This window comes from Meleagris gallopavo, chromosome 4 (genome assembly GCF_000146605.3).
Source record: "Meleagris gallopavo isolate NT-WF06-2002-E0010 breed Aviagen turkey brand Nicholas breeding stock chromosome 4, Turkey_5.1, whole genome shotgun sequence".
Taxonomy (NCBI): domain Eukaryota; kingdom Metazoa; phylum Chordata; class Aves; order Galliformes; family Phasianidae; genus Meleagris; species Meleagris gallopavo.
Genome location: NC_015014.2, coordinates 9259099 through 9282247, shown reverse-complemented (window position 1 = coordinate 9282247; position 23149 = coordinate 9259099). Strand labels below are relative to the sequence as shown.

The 23149-nt window shown below is 39.5% G+C and overlaps 2 protein-coding genes across 2 annotated transcripts in view; one reads left to right on the top strand and one right to left on the bottom strand.

Annotated features, from left to right (window-relative positions):
* Nucleotides 1-47: 47 nt before the first annotated feature.
* CLGN (calmegin) lies at nucleotides 48-18687 on the top strand. The gene is made up of 15 exons (XM_010709508.3): nucleotides 48-66; nucleotides 1301-1479; nucleotides 3053-3123; nucleotides 4360-4418; nucleotides 5078-5219; nucleotides 5996-6077; nucleotides 6801-6993; nucleotides 9071-9260; nucleotides 9979-10092; nucleotides 10665-10821; nucleotides 11227-11442; nucleotides 12935-13054; nucleotides 13233-13377; nucleotides 15940-16046; nucleotides 17209-18687. Exons 2-15 carry the CDS (start codon nucleotides 1309-1311, stop codon nucleotides 17287-17289), a joined length of 1848 nt encoding a protein of 615 aa, XP_010707810.1. The 5' UTR covers nucleotides 48-66; nucleotides 1301-1308; the 3' UTR covers nucleotides 17290-18687.
* A 1151-nt stretch (nucleotides 18688-19838) lies between these two features.
* Nucleotides 19839-23149, bottom strand: part of SCOC (short coiled-coil protein) — an 8805-nt gene continuing 5494 nt past the window's right edge. Inside the window, exons 2-4 of the mRNA XM_010709507.3 lie at nucleotides 22861-22932; nucleotides 22689-22772; nucleotides 19839-22147 (exon numbers count right to left, since the gene is read on the bottom strand). Coding sequence (XP_010707809.1) covers nucleotides 22005-22147; nucleotides 22689-22772; nucleotides 22861-22932 — 299 coding nt within the window. The 3' untranslated portion in view covers nucleotides 19839-22004. The remainder of the gene's footprint in view (nucleotides 22148-22688; nucleotides 22773-22860; nucleotides 22933-23149) is intronic.

Here is a 23149-nt window from a genome sequence, read left to right as displayed (position 1 = left end):
CGGCGGGAATTGTGCTGCCCGAGCGCTATGCGGGCGGAGCGGAGCCCCGTGGCTCTGTGGTTACGGGTAGGAGGGGGGCATGGAGTTGAGCTGGGAAGGGCCCGTCCAGCCTGCCCTCGTCGGGAGACGTGTCCTTGTACTCAGAACGTTCTTCCTTGCTGATTTTCCCATTGCGCTGCTGTCTTGTGTGTGTCCCGTGAGCAGTGGCTTATTACTTGAGGTGTAATGTTGTGCCGGTGTTGCAGTGCAGTTGCTGTTCCCAAGGGCTTGTCTCAGGGCAGCGCTGCTGCCTCGTAGGTCTCTTCTGGTACATGGATGTGCTGTAGGTACCCGTGTTCCCATGGTGAAGAGTGACCAAGCTATGCAGAAACAGCTTAAACTTACAGCTGTGATTTTTATAGCTCTTTATATGTTAATTCATCTTCAGGATCCATTGAGCTTTCTTATTATTTGCACGCGATTTGAAGACCGGAAGCTATTAGGCTTGAAGGTTTTGCATTTTAACGTGGTGGTGCTGAAGAAATTCACGAAAATGAAGATGTAATGGTGATGTTTGGGACAAGAAAGGAAAGCATCAGAGACAAAGAATGACATAAAATAGTTGGGGGGGGGGGGTAAAGAATGGTAACATAATTTAATGTACTTTCCCCAAAACTACAAGTCTGTCCTAAGAAGTGAAGCTTTTATGGCGTAGTTGGCATGTTGGCATGGCACTGGTGTGTAAAACAGCTTACTTTGGGCTGTAGATATAATTGGTACAGGCAATATGAAGTGAACGGCTCTTAGCAGGAATAAGGAATAAAATGAATAAGTTTTCTTTTTGGACAGCTCTATAGGGGTGTGGGTGTTTTGTTTGTTTGTTTCGCCTTGGTACCGATCTCTGTTTGTATTGCTTGGTGGAACTAGCAGGTTGATAAATTGAGCATGAAAGAATTATCATTTTGCTTCCAATGTTTGCGTTGCTTGGTGGATCTGATAAAGCCAGGGAGAAAAAAAGGGGGCTTTGATTTCCAGAAGAAATCACTGTGATATTTAGGGTTTGCTGCGATAAATAAACGATTGCTGAAGAACTTTGCTCCATCTTACAAGGGTGGCTGCTCTCTGAGGCACAGAAAGCATCTCAGTGACAGAATACTAAGTGTGAGCAGTGGTGGCCAAAAGAACAGGAGGCTGTTAATACTTCACGTTCCTTATTTCTTATGGTTTTAATGTTATTTCTCTTGTAGATAAAGCCTTGGACTAAAATTGAGCTAGTGGTGATAATATCCCCACAACAATGCTTAAAATTTAAACCTTTCAGTTCTTCAGATGACCAGAATGCATTCCCAGTGGGACTGGCTGTGCTTGGTTCTCCTGATAATTAGCTCAGTAACTGCAGAAATTGAAGATGGAGAAGTTCTGGGTGCAGATGTTGAAGTGGAGGATTTTGACCAAGAGTCTCAGCAAACTGATGTTGACAAAGAAGAATCTTCCTTAGGGGTAAGGTTCTGCATGTTGTTAATTAAAGCTTGTGTAATTTGAAGTAACAAAGTTATACTGAGAGACAAATTGGTGCACAAATGACTTTAAAAAGAGCAAGCTAACATACAGCTGCCAACTCAGTGGGTGTCAGATGCACCAGACTGAAGTTTTTTCAGTCATTGTGTGTGATTTAATGACTCTGCTATACTGAAATGCAAAATTGGATCTCCTACTTGCAGTGGATAGTCTTGAAGATGATCTTCTTGTCCTTCAATCTAGGTATGGAACCTTTTATCTGAAGCCCTCCTTGATAACACACCTTGTAGCCTTATGTGTCATTACTGGAGAAGAAAGCAGAAAGCAGATTTGTCTTATTGATATTTTTAAATGAGATCAATTCCTTGTTCTTTTTCTTTGTCATTCACGTATTGAAATACAGTCATTATTTCTTTCTGGAAAGTATTTCTGTGTTTGTTAAACTATAGTTGGTAATAGATTTGGGCAATATTCATAGATTTCTTTTCCTTTTTTTTTAAACTGTGTAGCCCGGTTGTGATGTGCCAGGTAGGCAGGAAAACAAAAGAAGGAAAAACTTGCAAAGAAATAGGGAGGAAGCAGGGAACTGCTGCAAGCTGAGTAAATGTTCTGTATTCTCATGTGTAACAGTATTTCAGTTAGGAGCTTTGACCATGTTGTGTGGGGGTTTTTTTTTTTTTTTTTTTAACTCTGGCAGTATTTTTATGCTGGTGTCTGAAACTTCCTGAAGTTTCTAACGTGAAAATGTTAAGCTGTTAGGGCATAAAAAACAGAGGATGGGGAAAACTTAACGGTAAGCTGGCATGCATTTGAGCTCCCTACTGTGTGTACAAGGAGGACCACCAATTAGTTCTCAGAAATCTCAGAGAAGATTTTTTTTCTGGTATCTGAACGTGAGTCTAAAACCAACCTAGCAGCCTCTTCTGCCATCGTTAACACGGTGTTAGGAATGAAGTGGGTAGACTCTCCTGCCTTAAAAGCCCTTGCCCAGAGTCTTGATGTACTTGGCTGCTATTGATCTCCACGTCACACAGATACTTGGCAGATAGGAAGTAGCTCACTGGTAGAGGACACATGCCCAAACCATAGAAATGAGGTGGGGTTGTGGAGAAGCATGTTTTATTCCCTTAAATGCAACAGTGGTGTTCTGTCTGCTTATGGATGTACAATTACAGAACCATAGGAATCCTCTGGAGATCATCTAATCCAACTGCTAGAACAGGTTCTCTACAGCAGGTTGCACAGGAAAGCATCCAGGTGGGTCTTGACTACCTCCAGAGAAGGAGACACCGTGAGCTCTGTGGGCAGCCTCTTGCAGGGCTCTGTCACCCTCAATGTAAAAATGTTTTTGTGTTCATATGGAATTTCCTGTGTTCCTCTTGGTGCGTTGCCTCTTGTCACATCACTGGGTTACGCTGAAAAGAGCCTGGCTCCTTCCTCTTGACTCTGGCACTTTAGCTCTTTATAGCATTGATAAATCTAATGGCATCTGGTAGTATATTCCAGTTGAAAAACTGTAGTTATGTTAGAGCACGTATCTGTAAATGTCTTTTAGGTGACGTACCAGACTCCAAAGCCAACTGGAGATGTTTATTTTGCAGAAACCTTTGATGGAGGATTGAGTGGGTAAGCTGTAGCTTAACATTCTAAACTTGTAATTTCAGCAATTTAACCTAGAGCAGCAGGACTTACTTTCTATTCATTTACCTGCTAGGAATTTCTCAGGAGAAATGTCTTTAATAGGAGGTGGTATGATCAGCTGTTAGAGTACTTTGCTTTGTGGTGAAAGCTTTGAGAATGTTGGGGAAAAAGTGTTTGGTTTTGGAAGACAAATCAAAACATGTTATTGGTATACCATGATTGGTAAATGGAAAAACTTAAGTGCTTAAATACCATTTATCTCAATCCTTAGCTTCATGAGATCTCTGAGAGTTTTCCCCCACTGAATCTAATATTTGAAACTGTAGAATACAGTGTTTTGCCTTTTTGTTTGAACTGTACGTAATTAACATAAAAGTAACATGTAAGTGATGCTAAAGGCTACTGCTGGATTTTATTCCGTGCTAGGAGCAATTAAATTACTGCAGTTTTTGTGCTGTCAGAATGTATGAGACTAAGATATGAAAAAGTCATCAGCATGTTGCCTTTCTTTCCTCAAAGTAGAGCGAAAATGGGAGAAATTGGGGGAAATGGTTTTAAACAGAGGGAGGGTTAGGTTAGATATTAGGAGGAAGTTCTTCACACAGAGGGCGGTGACACATTGGAACAGGTCGCCCAAGGAGGCTGTGGATGCCCCATCCCTGCAGGCATTCAAGGCCAGGCTGGATGTGGCCCTGGGCAGCCTGGTCTACTGGTTGGCGACCCTGCACACAGCAGGGGGTTGGAATTGGATGAGCATTGTGGTCCTATTCAACCCAGGCCATTCTGTGATTCTGTGAAATTGCATCAGAATAGAGTAGCTCTTTGGAGACCAGGCCTTGAAAGACATTGCGTGACTTGTAAAGATGTGTTATTTTGACATTGCTATTCATGTATATTTTTTGACATTATATGCCCATAGTTTTAATTTCTGTCAGTCTCAGCTCACAGCTAAAACTCAGGCTTATTTGAAGTAAATGTGTTTCTTTCAAGTTATAATTATACATTCACTTAGATTCTTTGGAAGTGTTTCAAAGTGAGTGTTGTATGAAACTTATTGCAATTTCTGCTTGCATTCTTTAAATTACACCGGGTTCTGTGATGCTGACCATTGAAATCCATGTCACAGGTTGACTTGGTAGAAGCTCAGTCTGTTTGTCCAGTGCTTGTTAAATAGCACAACTTGGCATGGATAGTTAAGTGACTTTACACTTCTTGTTTTAGCTGGGTGTTGTCTAAAGCCAAGAAAGAAGACACAGATGGCAACATTGCTAAATATGATGGTAAGTGTTTTTAATGTTTACTTTGACTGCATGGGTTCTGATGTTCTATTGCTTTGTGGGAAGTAGCTCTCCTTCATGCTGTATGCCCATTATGCTGTACTTACCTTTAGAAACCTACTTGAAAGCAGAAGCTTGTCATTTGTTACTGTTGTAACTTCTGGCCGTATTCCTTTCAATTTCTTTCCTTAAGCTTTCTTCTCTCCTTGTTGTCTGAGCCAAAATGCTGGGTGAGATGGATCTTAAATCATCTGAGCTGGAGATGTTATTTTATTGTCTTTACTGTGAATTGGGATTCTAGTGGTTTCTAGCTGTTGTAATTGAAGTACTGGTTGTAATGCTGGATTGATGATTTGATAGAAAGATGTGAGCATCAAATGTGTGCACTGTGAACATTGTTTTTGTATTTAGTGTTGCAGAGCTTGGGGAAGTGTAGGGTGGTCCTGCATAATCACTTGTAACCAGAGGAGAACTATCAGTGCTCTATTGGATGATTGTTACTAAACTTCTAACTTTGACATCAAATGTCAAGACTTCTCTACTTTGGCCGTTAGTCTTATATGCTGTGAACTCTTTACTTCTCTTTGCCACAAGGCTACAGCATGTTGTTTTTGTTTTCCCAAAGGTTGCATTGCTGGTGTTTGTTTGTCTGTTTCTTTTAGGAAGATGGGAAGTAGAAGAGCTGAAAGAAAACACAATACCTGGAGACAAAGGATTAGTGTTAAAGTCAGCTGCAAAGCATCATGCAATATCAGCTATGCTAACAAAGGCATTTATTTTTGATAAAAAACCTTTGATTGTTCAGTAAGTATTCCCTCAGATTCCATGCTTGATATTTACCATGCTTCAAATCTTTGAGTCAATAAAGTCATGTAAATCCTTTCATGTAGCACAGACTGACACAGCCAGAGCTACCAGGGCTGTAAGTACAAATGAAAATAAGCAAGTAAGATGAAGTGTAAGAAGTTATATTCAAACTCTTGAAATACTTTGGCTGTAAGTTACTATTTTATAAAACACAAGTTAATTAATTTTCAGTCCTAAATGAAACAGGTTTAACTTGCTATTTGAGTATGCTGCTTTTATACTTGCAGGGTATTTCTGTGTAACTCAACTACAACGATTTGGATCCCTGGAGCTAAATCCAATGTGGTTTGAAATGGGTAGTTTCAAAGAGAGAACAAATTCCTAGAACTATTCCTGGTTTCTGCCTCACTTTGGTGGAATCACAGAAGGGCCTGGGTTGGAAGGGACCCCAGTGATCATCAGCTTCCAACCTCCTGCCACGGGCAGGGCCGCCAACCTCTGGGTCAACACAAGTTTGAAACTTCTCTTACTGCTGTTCCCAACTGTAGCAATTGCTACTGTGGTTTTTTTTGGCTGACATTGCTAATGTGTTGGTTTGTGTATCAACCAAAAACCTTGTAGTCAATATTGGAATATTTTGACAGTAGCGCCTAATAAAAAAATCAAGCAACTTATACATGATTGTAATGTGTTCCTAAGCAGAACTGCAGATATGAAGTTTATTTGTATTTGTCTGATATGAGGAATTTTTTTTTTATTTGCTCTTTGCCTAGATACGAAGTGAATTTTCAAGGAGGCATTGACTGTGGTGGTGCATATATTAAACTCCTTTCCAGTACGGATGACTTGGATCTGGTATGTCCCTTGACATTTGCTATTGATTGTTTCATTGAGGAATGAGTATATTTAAAAATAAATAAAAACACAGACCCATCTCAAACAATACATCTGCTATGGGATGTGTCTTGAGGGAAGGTAACTTGCAGAAATCAAGTGGGCTCACTTCAAGTGGTTGCTTAAAAACATACCATGGTACTGTGTGTTCCAAATACAAAAATCATATAAGTAGTTTAAAAAAACGTACAACTGAAATTTCAGAACAGCTGAATGCAATGTATTTGGAAGAAAACTGAATCTGGTATTGTAAGAGTTGTTTATTATTACTTATTGTAGAGCAAGAAAGCAGCACTGAAACACCGGATAATGATATCTTGCTTTTCATCTGTATTGAAATATAAATGGCTGTGAAGAACAGAAACTGGTTCTCTTCTATCTTTTAGTGTAACAGGCGTTTCCACTTAATGTAAGGGTGAAGACTTAGTAAGCCCAGTCAACTTGTCTGAAGAGGCTTCAGTGATCTCTATGGTTAGGCTGTTTCAGCAACTTACAAAAGCTGTTAAATTCTTTTCATGATTTACCCTGCCAGTTCTCAGGGTTAGGATTGAGGCCACATCAAACACCTCTTAGAAAAAGGTAACCATGTTGTATATATGCCACAGTAACGTGGACAAGCAGTACTCCAAATGAGTTGATAAGGGTGTGTCAAGCTGTACATTTTAACTTCTTTTACTTTCATAGGAGTTCTTCTTTGACAAAACGCCTTATACTATTATGTTTGGACCAGATAAATGTGGTGAAGATTACAAACTACACTTTATCATCAGGCATAAGAATCCTAAAACTGGAGAATACGATGAAAAACATGCAAAACGTCCTGATGTGGACCTAAAAAAATTCTATTTGGACAAGAAGACGCATCTATACACTCTTGGTATTGTTTAGTTTTTACAAGTTTGAATTAGAAAAAAGATTTAAAAAAAACAAGTTTCTCTCTACTGAAGCTTCGTGTCTTACTCTTTTTGTTATTGTTAAGTCTGGAGCTGATTGCTTACTGATTTGGCCTTAAGTTACTTAATGACTGAGCTTACCTGCAACACGTAAGTGGCTTTGAAATAGTGCTGTTTAATGTTCAATTACTTGAAAAAACATTCCAGCTTTGGCCAGCCTCTAACCTGAAGAACTGATTTAATACTTTGAGTACATATCATGATAAAAATATTTTAAGGAAAAGTCCAATCTTATAGGAAGGCATCAGAGTTGAAGTTGGTCAGTGAGCTCTCCTGCAGCATACTGAACACTGCTCTCCTCCACATGTTGGGTTATCGTTGATGCCTGCATCTGCAGAGCTGTGTGTGACCAGATATGTTCCTGCTTTCTCTGAAGATAAATGAGTTTGGGCTGCTTGTAGTTTGTGTGGCAAATATCCTTCCCAAACTCTGTTCTCATGATAAAGGAGTGTATATAAAAAGGAGTGTATGTGTTCCTGTATTCAGGCTATTTCATTAGAGATAATGATTAAAGGTACTTCAACTCAAATGGCATTTATTCTGCAACAAATAGTCAGCAAGACCTCCATGCAGGTTTGTGACTTCTAGTGATTTTTTGTTGGAAAACGTAAGTTGAAAAATCAGCTATTGTGTGTAAAATAATGGGGGGGGGGATTATGCATTTGTTTTAACAAATTATGAAATGTAGGCTGCAAGATGTTAATTAGGTAGTACCAAACTGTTGGTCAGTGTTACTATCACATATCTTCATAAAACTGGAGGAGTATTCACTTCAAATTAGTAATCTTGGTTGTGTTAAATGGGCATTTAAATGTACTTGTTAAGCACTAGAATGTATTCACTGGTTATTAGAAGTGGATTTGAGTCCAGTGTCTCAACAATTGCGGAGTCTGATGCTGCTTGTTTCTGTGACCCTTGCTTATCAGGTACTTGCACTTGCTAAAATATTTTAAAAACTTGAAAATAATGTTGGTCTGGAGCTTCCAGCACAAGAAAGACAGAGAGCTGTTGGAGAGTGTCCAGAGGAGAGCCATGAAGATCATCGGGGGGCTGGAGCACTTCCTCTACAAAGACAGGCTGAGGGAGCTGGGCTTGTTCAGTCTGGAGAAAAGAAGGCTGCGGGGTGACCTCGTTGCAGCCTTTCAGTACCTAAAGGGAGCCTACAAACAGGAGGGGGAGTCAACTCTTTGAAAGGGTAGAGAACTGCAGGACAAGGGGAAATGGTTTTAAGTGAGGGAGGGAAGACTTAGGTTGGATGTCAGGGGGAAGTTCTTTACAGAAAGAGTGGTGAGGTGCTGGAACAGCTGCCCAGAGAGGCTGTGGATGCGCCGTCCCTGGAGGTGTTCAAGGCCAGATTGGATGGGGCCCTGGGCAGCCTGGTCTGGTATTAAATGGGGAGGTTGGTGGCCCTGCGTGTGGCAGGGGGTTGGAGATTCATGATGCCTGAGGTCCCTTCCAACCCTGGCCATTCTGTGATTCTGTGAATGTTCTGTATTCTGTCTGACAACTGAGAAAGATGCTCTCAGAGTCTGGAGTCTGAAAGAAAATATTGCTTGCATGATCCTCCAGCTGTGATATTTACAGGGGTTCTTTTTTCACGCTTTCAAGAGTGGAATTATAATTTGATAGCTGAGATGCTTTTGGAGGCTAAAGTTTGTCTTTGGTAGTGCAGGGAGGATGGAGGCAAAGCAGCAGAATTCTGACTGAGTCTTAGTTTTTTTTGTTTTTTTTTGTTTTTTTTTGTTTTTTTTTTGACAAATTTGTTAGATACATTTGGATTCAGGAGGTTACATTTTTCTAGGTTGTGAAATCCACAAAGTGATGACTTGGCTGTTGTGTTTGGATCTAGTACCTGAATGTCTCCTGTTCTGCTCGCTAGGTTCTGTTGGCTGTTAGTTGACTAAGTCTAAGCATATCACATACATGACTTTGGCTGGAGGGTAAATTAATTTGTGAAGTGAATACTTCCTTATTTCTTCAATACCATTTTTTTCTATTTAGTGCTAAAACCAGATGATACATTTGAAATGCTGATCGACCAATCAGTCATCAGTAAGGGAAGTCTTCTTGAGGATATGGTTCCTCCAGTAAACCCTCCTAAAGAAATAGATGATCCTGCTGATAAGAAGCCTGACGATTGGGATGAGAGACAAAAAATACCTGATCCCAATGCTGTCAAACCAGATGACTGGTAAGGAGAAAGCTTCATCTGTTTAAAAAAAAAAATAATAAAAATAAAAAAAAATTTTGCATGCAGGTTACTGTTTTATAATATTTGCCTGGCTTTATTTTGTTGTTTTTCTTGCTCTCAACACTTGGGATATGTTTCACAAATACTAACAGTTGAAAAAATGTAATTGAGGAAGATGTGCGAGGATCTGATCTTCTTTTAAGGAAAGAAGTACAATCTTGACTTTTGCTGATTTGAACTCTCCCTTGTTGCAGTTAGTAACTAAGATCACCTTATTTGAAGGATTAGGAAGAACGTGTGTGTTTTTCACTACTAGTAGAATTGTAGAATGGATTGGGTTGGAAGAGATCTTAAAGACCATCGAGTTCCAACCTCCCTGCTGTGGGCAGGGTTGCCACTAGTAGATCAAGTGTTACATACTTCCTTCTTCCTGGAGTAGTGTTCATATAGCAACTTTAACAAAGGAAACATTGTAAGGGGATACCTGATTGACACTTGTCAGTTCATGGCAGCCATTTCTGGGCTACCCAGTGCCTTGAAACGTAAATATTGTTGAAATGTTTATAAACAGAGAAGTAAGTGCCTAATTCTCATTGTAAGTGTATCTAACTCTGTTGGGCCCTGAATATTATCCCTTCCATACCAGTTAGGTCCTCTGAACAGAACATTGGTTCAGAGTCAAGCTGATGTATTTTCTAATAGTAGTCTGTAATTGAAGGGATGAAGATGAGCCTTTCAAAATAGAAGATCTTGATGCTGTGAAGCCTGAAGGATGGCTTGATTATGAACCACAGTATGTTCCGGACCCCAGAGCGAAAAAGCCAAAGGACTGGTAAGAACTTTGTATATGAGGGCCTGTTCATGTGTTTTGTAGATAAGTCTACTTGTTTGCTGGCTAATTGTGAGCTAATGAGAATTTAACCCAAATCTCACTGTCTTTAACGTATTAAGTTGGAACATAACAAGCGTGACCAAGTACTTGTTGGTTTGTGAGACTACTTGTAGAAAAATATGCAAATGTCAATAATTGCCTTGTATTCTGAAGAGCTGTAAACAGTATGGAGCTATTTGAAAGAACTTACTAAAGGGATAAGCAGCAAAGCTATTGAAGTTGATGCTTGAAGTCATGTAGTAGTCCTAAAGCGTGTTATGGGGAAATGTTGCAAGCTGCCTGCAGATGTAGGAGTACGATTACATTTAACCATGCTACAGCAGCTATGAATGTGTGGCCTTAAAGCTTTCAGTACTCTGGAAAATGCACGTTGCAGTTAGATCAGCCCATTGAACTTCAACCAAATTCTGAGGTTGTTACAGCAAAGTGTGTTTGGATCCAAAGTTATACTGAATGTTAGTGTTCCCATCAGACCAACCTGAAATTGGTTATTTGTGCCTTTCTTTCTGTAGGGATGAAGAAATGGATGGGGAGTGGGAAGCCCCTCAGGTCCCCAATCCGAAGTGTGCCACCGCACCTGGTTGTGGACTGTGGGTGCGTCCCATGAAGAACAACCCCAAGTATAAAGGGAAATGGAAAGCACCTATGATAGTTAATCCTAATTATCAGGTACTAGCAATATTGTAGGTTATTATTTAAGAGGTGCAGAGCTCAACCAAGCAGACAAGTAAAATTAGTACATATGTCTGGCCCTTCGTACTGAACTTGGTACAGTCACTTACTGCTGTAATCCAATATGGAGGAAAAAGGGTTGAATTTAAGAGAAATCTGTCTGCCCTAAGCCAGAAGTCTGAGACCTACCTGCCAAAATTCTATAGGTTATTTCCAGTTCTGTTTTCCTGAAATTCAGAGGCTGCCCCTTTGCTTTTTAAATCATGTATTTAAAATAGTCAGCAAGTGTTAATTACATTAAAATGTATTTTACTGGTTGTATTTTATGGTTGTTTTTTTTTTTCTTGCATTTATTTTTGAGGTATAGATAATGTTATTACATGGTTTTTCTTTGCCCATAAGGGAATCTGGAGTCCTCGAAAAATACCTAACCCAGACTATTTTGAAGATCCTCACCCGTTTGAGATGACACCTATCAGTGCTGTTGGTTTGGAACTGTGGTCTATGACATCTGATATCTACTTTGATAACTTCATAATCTGTTCAGAAAAAGAAGTAGCCGACCGTTGGGCAGCAGATGGTTGGGGCTTGAAGAAATTAGTAGCAAGTGCTAACGAGGTATCAATTTTATTATATTCTTGGTGGCCAGAAGTAGCAAGGAAAGAGTTCTGTTGGAATAACTTCCTATAATATAATTATTCTGTAATTGATAACGTCACAGAATAGCTATGACATTCTTTTCCTAGTTTGGCATACAGCTTTCCCAGATCAATATTGGACTGAAATTAAAAGGGTACAACATTTCACTTAAGCATCTAACGAGAAATGCAGCAAGATTTCATTGTAGTTGATACGTCTCCCAGTGTTAATGGTGTACTAGAATTCAGTATCTGTCAGCAAATGGAAGCTAAGCTGTTTGCACCCAGACCTCTTCATATACTTAAAACTTCTCACTTTGGGCTAACTCCTTTTCATACGTGCTCCCCTGTCATAAAAAGCAGTTAATAGCCATTCTTTTTTATATATTTAATAAATCTAGATCTCTGGCTGTTTGAATGTGTATTATGCAGCTCTGACAGTAATACGTGTGTGTTTCTGGAGCTGCATCTGTTCTTCTGTTTCTGTGTGTACCTCCACGTTTTGCTTAGTGCAGTTGGCCATCACCTAGTTTTTTTGTTTTTCGTTTTGTTTTTTTTTTTTAGATCTCTTCCCTATGTCATAGCATGAATTTGTCTCAATGGATGGGCACATGAGCCCCTCTAGTGGCTGTTTTTACTGACTGCAGTTGAGAGAGAGTACCCGAGTTGGAATGAATCATTCCAAGATTATTCAGAGTATGGCTGCTTGACTTCTTTAGGGCCATACAAGATTCAAAGTGGCGTTGTTGAAATTGTCTCTTGAATGCTGACAGGCATAGGGCATCATCTTTTTAGGAAGCTTATTCCACTTTCACAAGTGGTTTGTTCTAACAGTCCTGTATTTACTTTGGGGAATGAAAGCAGACATGTGGGTATGGGAAAGAAATTATGAATTGGCTGTGTAAGCATGGTCAGTCTCTGGCAGGTGCTGTTTATCACAAAGGATGAGAAAGTAGCAACAGACTATGCAATTTAGGAAAGCCACCTCGTTTCACAGCCTTGCTCATTTCAAATATTTGTTTCTATGTCTGGATTGCATCTGTATCTGTACACACAATAGCAAAAGGTAATCCTGAAGTCCCTTCACTCCACTACTTCTGTAGCTTTCTACCTTGGTTGCTGATGTCCCTTTCCAGAGTCTAACTGAACCAGGGCTTGCCTACATAAGTCAGAACTGGAAGACAGCTGACTGCCTGATTAATTGGCTGTTGGAGGAGGCAAAGTGGTAGTACAGATGGAGCAAAGTGTTGCTCTTCAGGTGGCTGGCTGCTCCTTGGAGGTTCTTACCAGTTAAGTTAGCACAGCATGGGGAAGGAGCAAAAAAGCTGGAGAGAGTAGAAAGCATGAAGTTCCTCAAACTTGAAGGGTTTTCTTTGGGCAGCGTAAGGGTTAAAATATATACATTTTTATAAGCTTACCTAAGTGTTGAGAGTGATTAAAAAATGCTTTTTGTTTGTTTGTTTTTAATGTAGCCTGGAATGTTTAGTCAACTGGTGACTGCTGCGGAAGACCATCCATGGCTTTGGGTTCTTTATATCTTGACTTTAGCTCTGCCTGTTGGTCTAGGTGTGTTGTTCTGCTGGCCAGCAAAGGTTAGAGAAATTTTGAATACGTTTTTCTTCTGTCATTCTTAATACTTTATTTAAAACTTCTAGTATTTGTGCAACAGTATGCTCTTTTACTGTACCACTGATATTAGTTAACTCCTAGTGACTGTTGTGTTTAATTCTTAGCCTGAGTTTAAGTAAATTGATGTTGAATTTGTTTTAGAAAACAGATGAAGATTTTGACTTAAAAAAACCAAATACATCTATGCCAGTTACAAAGGGAGAAGTAAAACAAGGAAGAGAAGAGCTAGAAGATGATGAAATAGATTTAGAAGAAGATAAAGAAAATGAAGATATTGGTGAAGATGGTAAGAGTATGTCGCTTCGTAATTGGATCAGTGTAAAAGCATGGAAAGAACTAAATCGTGGACTGCACTGCAATAATTGCAGCCAGTGATCTTAGAGTATGCAAAATCTGCCTTGCTCTGAGCCTTCTTTATCTTTTTAGCAATTGGTGTGCCGTTGTGTTTTGGTAAATACAAGGAAAAAAGAGTTCTAAAGTAGAGTTCTCTTCAGTATTTCTTCACTTTGGATAAATTGTTCTAAGTCTTATGTTCACAAACATATTTTCTGCCTTCTAAATATCTCATATATTGAACGCTCTTTGGGTGGTTCAGTTATCTCTAGTGGTTACAATCATGTTGTCTTTAAAATGTGTCTGGAATAGCCTTAAGTCTTTAACATAACTCTTGACTTATTCCTCGGTGGGAGCATCATACCCTGAACTACCAAAACCCATTGGTTTTAGTAACTCTTGTTGAAGTCTGAAAATACAGTGGATTTAAGTACTGAAATCTGCTGCTTGTTTGATACCTCTTCTTAGGAAAGCAGTGCTAGCCTGCAGAGATCTGTTCTGCTGTTCCAAGGGAGAAACAAATGATCAGTAGGCTAAGATGCACTTTGGCATTCAGAGATTAACATAAGCATCTCACGTTGCTTGATCAAACACAAGTGGAACTACTCAGCTATGGCTTTGATGCTGTGATAGCATTTCCATCTGCCTGCAAGTGAGAAGAGAATCATGGAACTTACAGTGCACTGTTTTGACTCCTGTGAGAAAATCCTTAGGCTGCAAGATTCTGTCTCTTATTTTGCTCTGTAAGAGCAAAGCAATTTGCAAATGGCTGGCCTCATAAGTTAAAAACTAAGCAGACATGAATGCTGGGTTTTTTTTTACTGATGACATCATCTTGTGTTGCTGACCAGAACTCTGTCATTTCTATCTATTTCTGCACCAAAGGCCACAAGAGTTGATGGTTTTTGGCTGTATGAGTTGACATTCAACTCTGCATCATTGTTCCCGTGCTCAGAGAATTGAGTACTTGGGCATAATGCTTTGCTGCACCAAACTTAATTCATCTGCCTTACCTTTTTTTTTTTTTTACCAGCTGTTCCTGATATTTCAGAATTAGGCTCCATTTTATACCTTTACCTCTGGTTACTAAACTAAATGCAGAGCAAAATCAACGTAGGTAGCTTTTGTATGACTCTTCTAAGCTTTTCAAATACATTCCAGGCTTCAAAGATGAAAAAATTATACTTTGCTGTCACATGACTGAGATTTTTCTTCCTTTGAAAAGAATTGCTTAGCTTCCCTTAGCCTTCCTGCTACCTTTTACGCTTGCAGGTTGAAATCTTCCTTCTTTCTATCTATCTTTTGCTTCTTCATATCTGAAATCATAAATAGTCTTCTGTTTTCGTATGGTTCTTTTCTCTCCAGAGAGAAGAGAACTGGAGGAGGCAGAGTTTATCAAGGATACAAATAAAATGGGAAGGGAGGCTCCTCCTTCAGATAGTGGAAAAGGAAATAGCTTGGGCTAGGACTTGAAAATCTCTCTTCTCTTTTTTTAGTTTGTCTCATTGCCAGTGGTGGAGCATTAGGTAGATGCCAGATGTGTATGTGAGTTGCCTTTGCCATTTCTCAACACAGTATTTGTAGTCATCAATATTTTCTCCTAATCCTCTGGATCCTAATCATTTCTGCAATTCCTTCATAGTCATTATCTACTTTGTTTTCTGGAGTTGAAGGCAATGGGTTTTGAACTGTGAAGCACTGGATGACTTCAGAGTCGCATCTTATCGTGGGAAGTTTAGGCACAGTGGCAAGTTTCAGAAACACTTGTAGATTTCTGTGGCTCCAGTGAGCATGAATTGCTGGCATCTTGAATGGCACTGTCATGGGACTTAGTTGTCTTCATCAAAATCTAAGCAAAGGTTTTGTGCATTTTTGCCATGCTTTACTTGTAAGAGTCTATTTTTAAAACAAATCTTTGGGTAGTTATGCTTGGCAGTTGTTGTCTTATTTCCTTTCTGCCAGATATGGATGTCGTTTCTTGTTTACTCTTTGATAGAGATGTTTGCAGTAGATAATCAAGTCACAGGAATTCTCACTTCAAGATCGCAGTTTGAAGTAAAAGACTTGTCAGGCTTTTAAGTAACTTTATTTAATATGTCATGGTGTGATTGCTGGGTCTGAATCCTCATACTGAACATAGATAACTAAAATGCAGGCATGGGAGTGCAAGCTTGTAAGTTCTGAGGCCCAAAGTGGAAACAAAACCAGCTTGGGAGCATGGTTTCCTTCACAGAATGCATGGAACAGAGAGAGACCCCAGAAGGGTAACCTGTCTGGTGATCAGCGAGTAGACTAAGAGTATTTATTCACTCACTACTCTTTATTTTACTACAGTAATGCACTAAACTACAGTAAGCTACAACCTCACTGAGAAGTTAGCTCTGCTTTGTTTAGCTTATATATTATTATAAACAAGCAGTTCACAGAAATTGGCGAGGAAAAACTTACTACTGTGTGACTGTAGTGTATTTCTTATGTAGTTCTGTTTACTAAGTAAAAGTAATTTCTCCTGCAGAAGACGAGAGTAAATATGGGGAAGATATTGATGATGAAGAAAACGAAGTTGCAGGTGGAAGTCAGGAAGAAGGTGATAAATCAAATAAATCTGGCTCAGAAGATGAGGTGAGTTTCCTCTGTGCAACTGTGCCTTGTATGAGTTCACGTTGCTTTAACAGAAATTCTTCACTGATTACCCCTTTCTCAATTCTCCTTTTTTGAAAAAAGCTTGTTCTTGTACGTTTACCTAGGAATGCAGTGTCTGATAAACCCATTAACCCTTTCTTTGTGAAAGAAGTAACAAGAGCTGAACATATGATTGTGTAATGGAATATGGAGAGGTTACATCTTGCTCTTACCTAGGTATTTTCAGGGCGTCTGAGCTTCTGACATGACATAGTTAGTGACCTACTTAGGAGACTGCATGCATGCCATGTTCTTAGGCCAGTAGTGCCACCTTCTGGGAACTATGCCTTCTGAATCAGGTGCTTCTGTTAGATGCAGGAAAGTGAGAAACAAGGCGTTGTCTGGGAATGGAGCCTCAGTAAGCCAAGTGCTTCTCAAGTGAGAAGAACAGACAGCTGATTTAAGAGCAGTCTGTTCTGTTTGTAGCTCTCCAAGACAGGAAGTAACAATGTTTTAAATGCTTCTTGCTTAACAAGTGGAAATGAAAATTAGTACAATGTGTGCTTGAAGGAATTTGCTAAATTAATTAAAAGACACGGCTTTTAAACTAGTGAGTAAATGGGGAATAAACAAATTTCTGATGTTAGATGCTATTCTTCTTCTGAATTCAGAAGGAAAAGCCTTTTACTCACTTAGTTTATCATAAAATCACAGAGGTGCCTGGGCTGGAAGGGACCTCAAGGATCATGAATCTCCAACCCCCCTGCCACATGCAGGGCCACCAACCTCCCCATTTAATACCAGACCAGGCTGCCCAGGGCCCCATCCAGTCTGGCCTTGAACACCTCCAGGGACGGGGCATCCACAGCCTCTCTGGGCAGCTGTTCCAGCACCTCACCACTCTCTCTGTAAAGAACTTCCCCCTGACATCCAACCTAAATCTCCTTTCCCTCAACTTAAAACCTTTTCCCCTTGTAAAATCATGTTTATACATTACCTTGTTTATCATTAGTGTCATATTGCAGGGAAAAAAATCTGTCATTTAGGTATTGTATTGAGTGCTAATATGATTTGGGGATAGGGAGGAATAAATAACGTAAGTTTGAAGGATTAAATGCACATTGCTTAAGAATGTGAATGCTGATTTATTTTCTTCCTTCAGATGACAGTAGCTGATGAAACTGCAGGCTCTGGGGATGGTCCGCTGAAGTCAGTGCGCAAAAGAAGAGTACAAAAGGACTGAGTTCTTTGCAGCTACTATTTCTAGCTCTAAACAGCACTAACTTACGACATGCCACTCCAAGGAGCCTGACAGCATGCAGGTTCCTGAGATGTGGAGGGAAAAACGGGACTCGTTGCTACTTATCCTCTCTTAATTCTCTAACCTCTTTTAACCTTCCCAACCTTCCTTGCTGTCCCTTTTTTTTTAACAAGAAATACTATCTGTGAGGAGTTACCTAATGTTTCACATTTAGAATAAAAGTGAAACTGCAAGTTGGCCAACTGATTTTACAAAGCAGATTCTTAAGATTCGAAGATTCTTAAAAATCAATATTAGAGATGAAAAATGTTACTCTAAATATTTTTAAGAACATGAATAAATATTTTTGCAGCTCTGGCACAAAATCAGCTGTTTACACATTGGAGCTAAAAGAGTGTTGCAGTATAGGTGAAGCATCTACAGTTCACGTTGTTCAGAGAAAAGGTATTTTTTTCTGTGCAGAGCTAAATGCAATAATTGTTTTTGTATGATCGTTTAGTGCTAGCAACAATTTTTCTGTAGATGATTTTCTTTTAGTTGATACTGTTACAGAGTAGTCACCTGTTCACTTTAAACATGGGTTATAGTAATTTATTTTAAGAGATAGTTTAAATTGGAATACTCAAAGAAGTGGTTAATTGACGTGACTTATTTTGCTTTTGAATGCAGATATCAAATCTACAGAAGTAATATATAGATTTTTTCAAACTTTTATAGCTCTCATGTTCTGAGCCAGAACGGCATAGATTTTGTTTATAGAATATTTGCTGAGTGTACATTGTGTATGAAAAATATTTAATAATTCTTGTTTAACATGAAATTGATTAATACAGATAAGAATTTTTGATGGATTTTTTTTTTTTACAGATGTGAGTACTTGGGCTTTCTTTTAATATAGTTTAAATAAACTGCATATCATAAGAGAAACTGCTGAAATTCGACTGTATGTTAAAATCAACCAACAAAACTGCAGCTTTTGGAATCCTGCTGCTGCTTGGCAGCTGCCTCGAGTATGAGTGAGTTGTAAACTGCTAGCAAAAGCAAGTCATAGGCTAAAACCATTTAGAAGTTTGTTAATTCACAAAGAACTTTCTGCCAAGGAAATCTGTTAGTTTACTCGTAAACACTTTTAAGTCTACGAAGATGTTGTTGTTTTCCTTGCTCTGCTATTACTTAACAGGAAGTTGGTCACAATTTTTAGCTGTCACTTCCGAAGAAGCCAGCCTGCACAGGTATTTGCATTGAAGTCAGAGTACTGCGTTCTGTTTTGTGTGGAGAAATACAGGGAGAGGCCGTAGTGAGAAATGTTAAGTGCAACCGTTTGACCCCTTTTAGGGTCCATGAGCTAATAAGTAATGATTCCTGATTTCCCCCTTTGCCCTGAGATTTGCAGTCCTATCAACAGCTATCTGTTACCAATGAGGTATCCTACAAACAAGAGGGAACCTGGGCAATGGGATGAGTGTGGATTGCTGATCACTGTAACTTTTTTGGAGCATTTCAGCGCTGTGACTGAATCCCATCTGAGTCTGGTAAAAGTCCTTTGAAATTGTTTCAGTGTTTAAGTGTGGGCTTTTGAGTTGATTATGTATTTATTTGGTAGATCAGCACACGTTTATTGGCAGTGGTAGAGTTACTTCAGTGATCAGTCAGCTTTATAGTGGGTGCTAGTCTTTATTCTCTTAAGGTTCCCCTAAGGTCTTGATTTATGCCCTATCGGCATCTTTGCTTGCACCTCACTTTGTAATAAACAACTCCTTATTTACCAGATAGAACTGCCTTAAGAGGCCATAGCTCAGGTGCTGTGTGCAATGGTACTAACTTTGTAAAATCAGTCTCACTTTTCATACTGACTTAATGACTACCATTACCTGGAACCTGAGATAAAGGCATCCTCCTGCTTATCAGTTTATTGGACCTAGTCTATGCTAGGAATTAGGAGAGAAAGATGAGAGCTTAGAGGAGTTGAGGCTCTAGACGAGGGGACAAAAATGAGGCAAGAAAGGAACCCTTCTGTTGATACTTCTAATATTGTGATTTCCTTCTGTAGTTCCTCTGTATAACTGATTTGTATATGAATGTTCTGGTGAGGCTAAGCAGGACCAGAGGGGATGGTGGAGGGGTGTTCTCTCACAGTTTCCTTCTCCATTGGCTTCCACCATAATAACGGTAGAACAAAATAAGAATTCTGGTTTCTGTCCAATGTAGAGCTAGGTACCTGTGTAGACAAAGGTAATATCATCCATCTCTTACAATTAAGCCATGTGGAGACTGGCAGGATTTAGCATTGAGAACACTGGATGCAGTCTGCCAAGTCTGTCTTATTTCTTGTAGCTTACACAGAAGAATATACTAAGATTCACAGGTGAAAATACCACGCGAGTCAGTCTCAAAGCTTACTGAAAACAGTAATTAACCCAGTTCTCATCTCAACACTTGATAATTACATCTAATCTTTCATACATCTAACTATGTAGAAGCAGCTAAGATAATAGCAATCTGGTTTAACATTTATCAAGCCTAAAACAAACTGAGACAAATCAAGTTTTTATTTAGTGTAAAGTCAGAAATACAACATCTTTAAAATGCTCATAAGTTAAATGAAGGCCGCAGTAATGGGATGAAAAATGGTATATAGATTAAATGACTACTATATACAGACTGATGGATAAAATATCACTATCCAATCTTACAATACACAACCATGATTTAGAGATTACTTGATCTCACAACTGCTCAAGTCTAGTAAGTGCATGCTGTGTTACTACTTGGTGTTTGTGGATGTCTCCCACAGTGCGGGTGGAGGTGTGCAGTGACATGGCCTGAAAGCTACAATGGCTGTAATGAAGTGCAGTTTTTTAGAAGTCAAATGCTTGGTGAGGTGTGTGTCTTCAGTGCTCAAACCCTGGACTAGCCCTGTGTTGTTTTTTTTTTCCACCTGCTAGAAATTTCTGCATGTATTCGAAATTTCAGATAGACAGCAATGTGACAAAGCAATCCGGAGATGTTTAATAGTAACATTAGCTGCTTATAGGACCCTGTGACACAAACAGTATCAGCCACGTGTGCCTTGGTGGGTGAAACTTTTGGTCATCTCATTTCTTGACACGGACTTTGTAAACAACCTTCAAGCCACAAAATATTAGTGCTTTGTTTTTAGTCATTTTAACTCCGCTGAGGTTCCAGTGAGTGCTTTACAGTCATTTTAAATAGAGGGAAATGGGAGATTTCACGGTAACAGCTTACAGATGAGGAATAGCAGTGCTTAGCTGCCAAGAAGCTTGTGTTTTGAGATGGATTTATCCTGCCATGACATCCACTCATTCACTTCCTCCAGCTTTGCTTTACACAATCTATCACAGCAAAACGGAAAGAGAAGCTTACGCTAATAGTTCCCTTTTGTTAAAAGGTAAAATAAAATGACTTCATTACTAAAGAGACAGATGTCAGTTTTAGGTGACATCCATAAGAAGTCCACGCTGCTATATGGCAAGATGAAACAGACCTAATGTTACCAAGCTAAAATTAACAGTGCTGTTTGTATTTCAGCTTCTGCTCTTCTCTAACACCAGTTATGCTAGATGTACCCTTTCTAGGGGAAGTGCTGGCACCCAGAATCTGGGCTGAGCTCCTTCAAACAAAGCCAATCCATTGAACTAAAACAGGACACCCTGAAACCAGGCATTGCTCATTGCAGCCCAGATCTGACAGACGACAGCCTCTTCTGCCTTGGATGGTTTTGTGCTATGTCTCTAGAGGTACTTCACAAGCTCTGGCCCTGTGGCAGGTAAAGAGCTGCTGTAAGGCCTGAAGCAAAGACAAGTTTGGCACTTCAGGAGGAAAGTAAAAAGGTGGCAAGGAAGGACTTATTCTCAGCTTCTCGCTACTCTACCCTGTTCACAATGAGCACGAGGAAGAACACTGCTGGCTTTCTGTTTGTCAAGCTTATTACTCAGGTTTTGGGTGAGTTTGGTTGGATAGTATGTTACAACACAGAACCTGACCTTTCTATAAGGAAAGAAAGTTAAAATAGTTTTAAGTGTAGATCTTAAAAATGATACAGGTTAATATTGCATCCATTTGATATTTCCCTGATGCAAATTACTTATCCTTATTCACTTTAACTTAACCCTTTCCAAAAAACTGTTGTTTTCCTGCATGCAAACTGTACAAATTATGTCATACTGTTACTGCTTTACAAAAATTCCTAACTGGTTTATAGGCTTCTGTTTAAAGCTGTTCAGCAGAGATATGAAGGTACTACATGGTTATCTATCAACAGTTGAGGTGAAAAAGGTGATGCAATTAGCCTTTGAATATTTTTACCAAGTAAGTTTTTCAACACCATTTTATAACTATCATTTTTCTAGTCAAGAACACCAAGACCTCTAAGAGAGCAAACAAGACATGTTTAACTTGACAAACTGAATCCCATTCTTAACAAGATATGCTCATTTTTAATACAAATATGAAAGTCTAGTAAGTCTCTACACTATAATTGCACATTGCTTAATCTTAATATACAAACTTGCATCTCCCGTTCATGATAATGTTCTTAATTCTGCTTATCACTGAAGTTTATAATCTTCTGGTATCCAGTGAAGCCACAAACTAAGATAATTTTAGCTCATGTAGCCTATGCCAATTAAAACAAAAAAGACAGCAGCAATACAATGACATCGCTTGTGAGCCAACCCCTACTTCCTTTTGCTCTTTGTGTCAGTGGTTTGGAAAACACTAGATGCTGACATCAGATTTTCTATATACTGTCCAAGAACTTGGTTTTCTGATTTCAGTTTCAAGTTTTCTTCCTTAACAGCATCTACCCGTGCTGAGAGATCTGTGAAGGTGACATTATAAGGGAAGAGAAAAAAAAAAAGAAATTAGACACGTGCATACAATAATGAATATATTCTGTGTGCCTACATCAAACCATGTGGGTTTTTCTTAATGTGGGAAGCACTGCTTTAAGGTATTGCTTTAGATAAAACCTGGGAGTTCCACAGTAGGTGGTACAGAAAGTATTTCAAATCTGCTTTCCCTGTATCATGTTGTTTATCTGTGTTCTTACACTGACTTTTTGAATTAAGTTATTGCAGCTAAACTATTCGGAAACCAAGATGTAGGTCAGCTGAGGATCCTGGGAAGTTAAATGTATCGCCCCTTCAGCCTGTTGTGTGTCGTGAGCAAACGCTGCATTACAGAAGAGGGGAAGAAGTTGGCATCGCTAATGTTTCTGAAGCCTTGTTTGTGTCCCTTCAGCTGTGTAAGCGACGTACTTCTAACAGCAGCACTGTCAGCCTGGGACAGCCCAGAACAGTAAGGTTCTCCTCTTTCATTCACATTGTGCTTATGAAAAATCTGAGTGCCGAACTGCTAACCTTCAAGTGTGTGCTGCAGTTCCAAAACTTGATTAATAAGCCGTGTTTTCTCTTCTAATTCCACCTGATTCTCAGCCTCAACAGCTGCAATAAATCATAGGAGCTTTAATGTAATAACTGGGAATTATACTAGGTAGAAAAAATAACAGTGAAGAACATTAAGAACTTATACCGTCCATGTCAGCATTCATCATTGTAGAACGGGCTCTTTCAGCTTTAGAACTCAGCCGGCCCGAGCGACGGTCTGCTTAAGGAAAGAAGGGAACAGAAAATTGAGGCTGTGGCTGTAGATTCCCCTCGGCTCCATCACCCAGCGCTGTGCAGCCGATCTTTCTGGAAGCGGCTCCCGCAGAGGCCGAGCGGCAGCAGCCGCCCGCTCACCGCCCATCCCGTTCCGTTTCAGGGCAACCGCGGTACGGCCGGACCCGGCTGCCTCGTTCCCCTCCGCCGTCCCTCGCCCC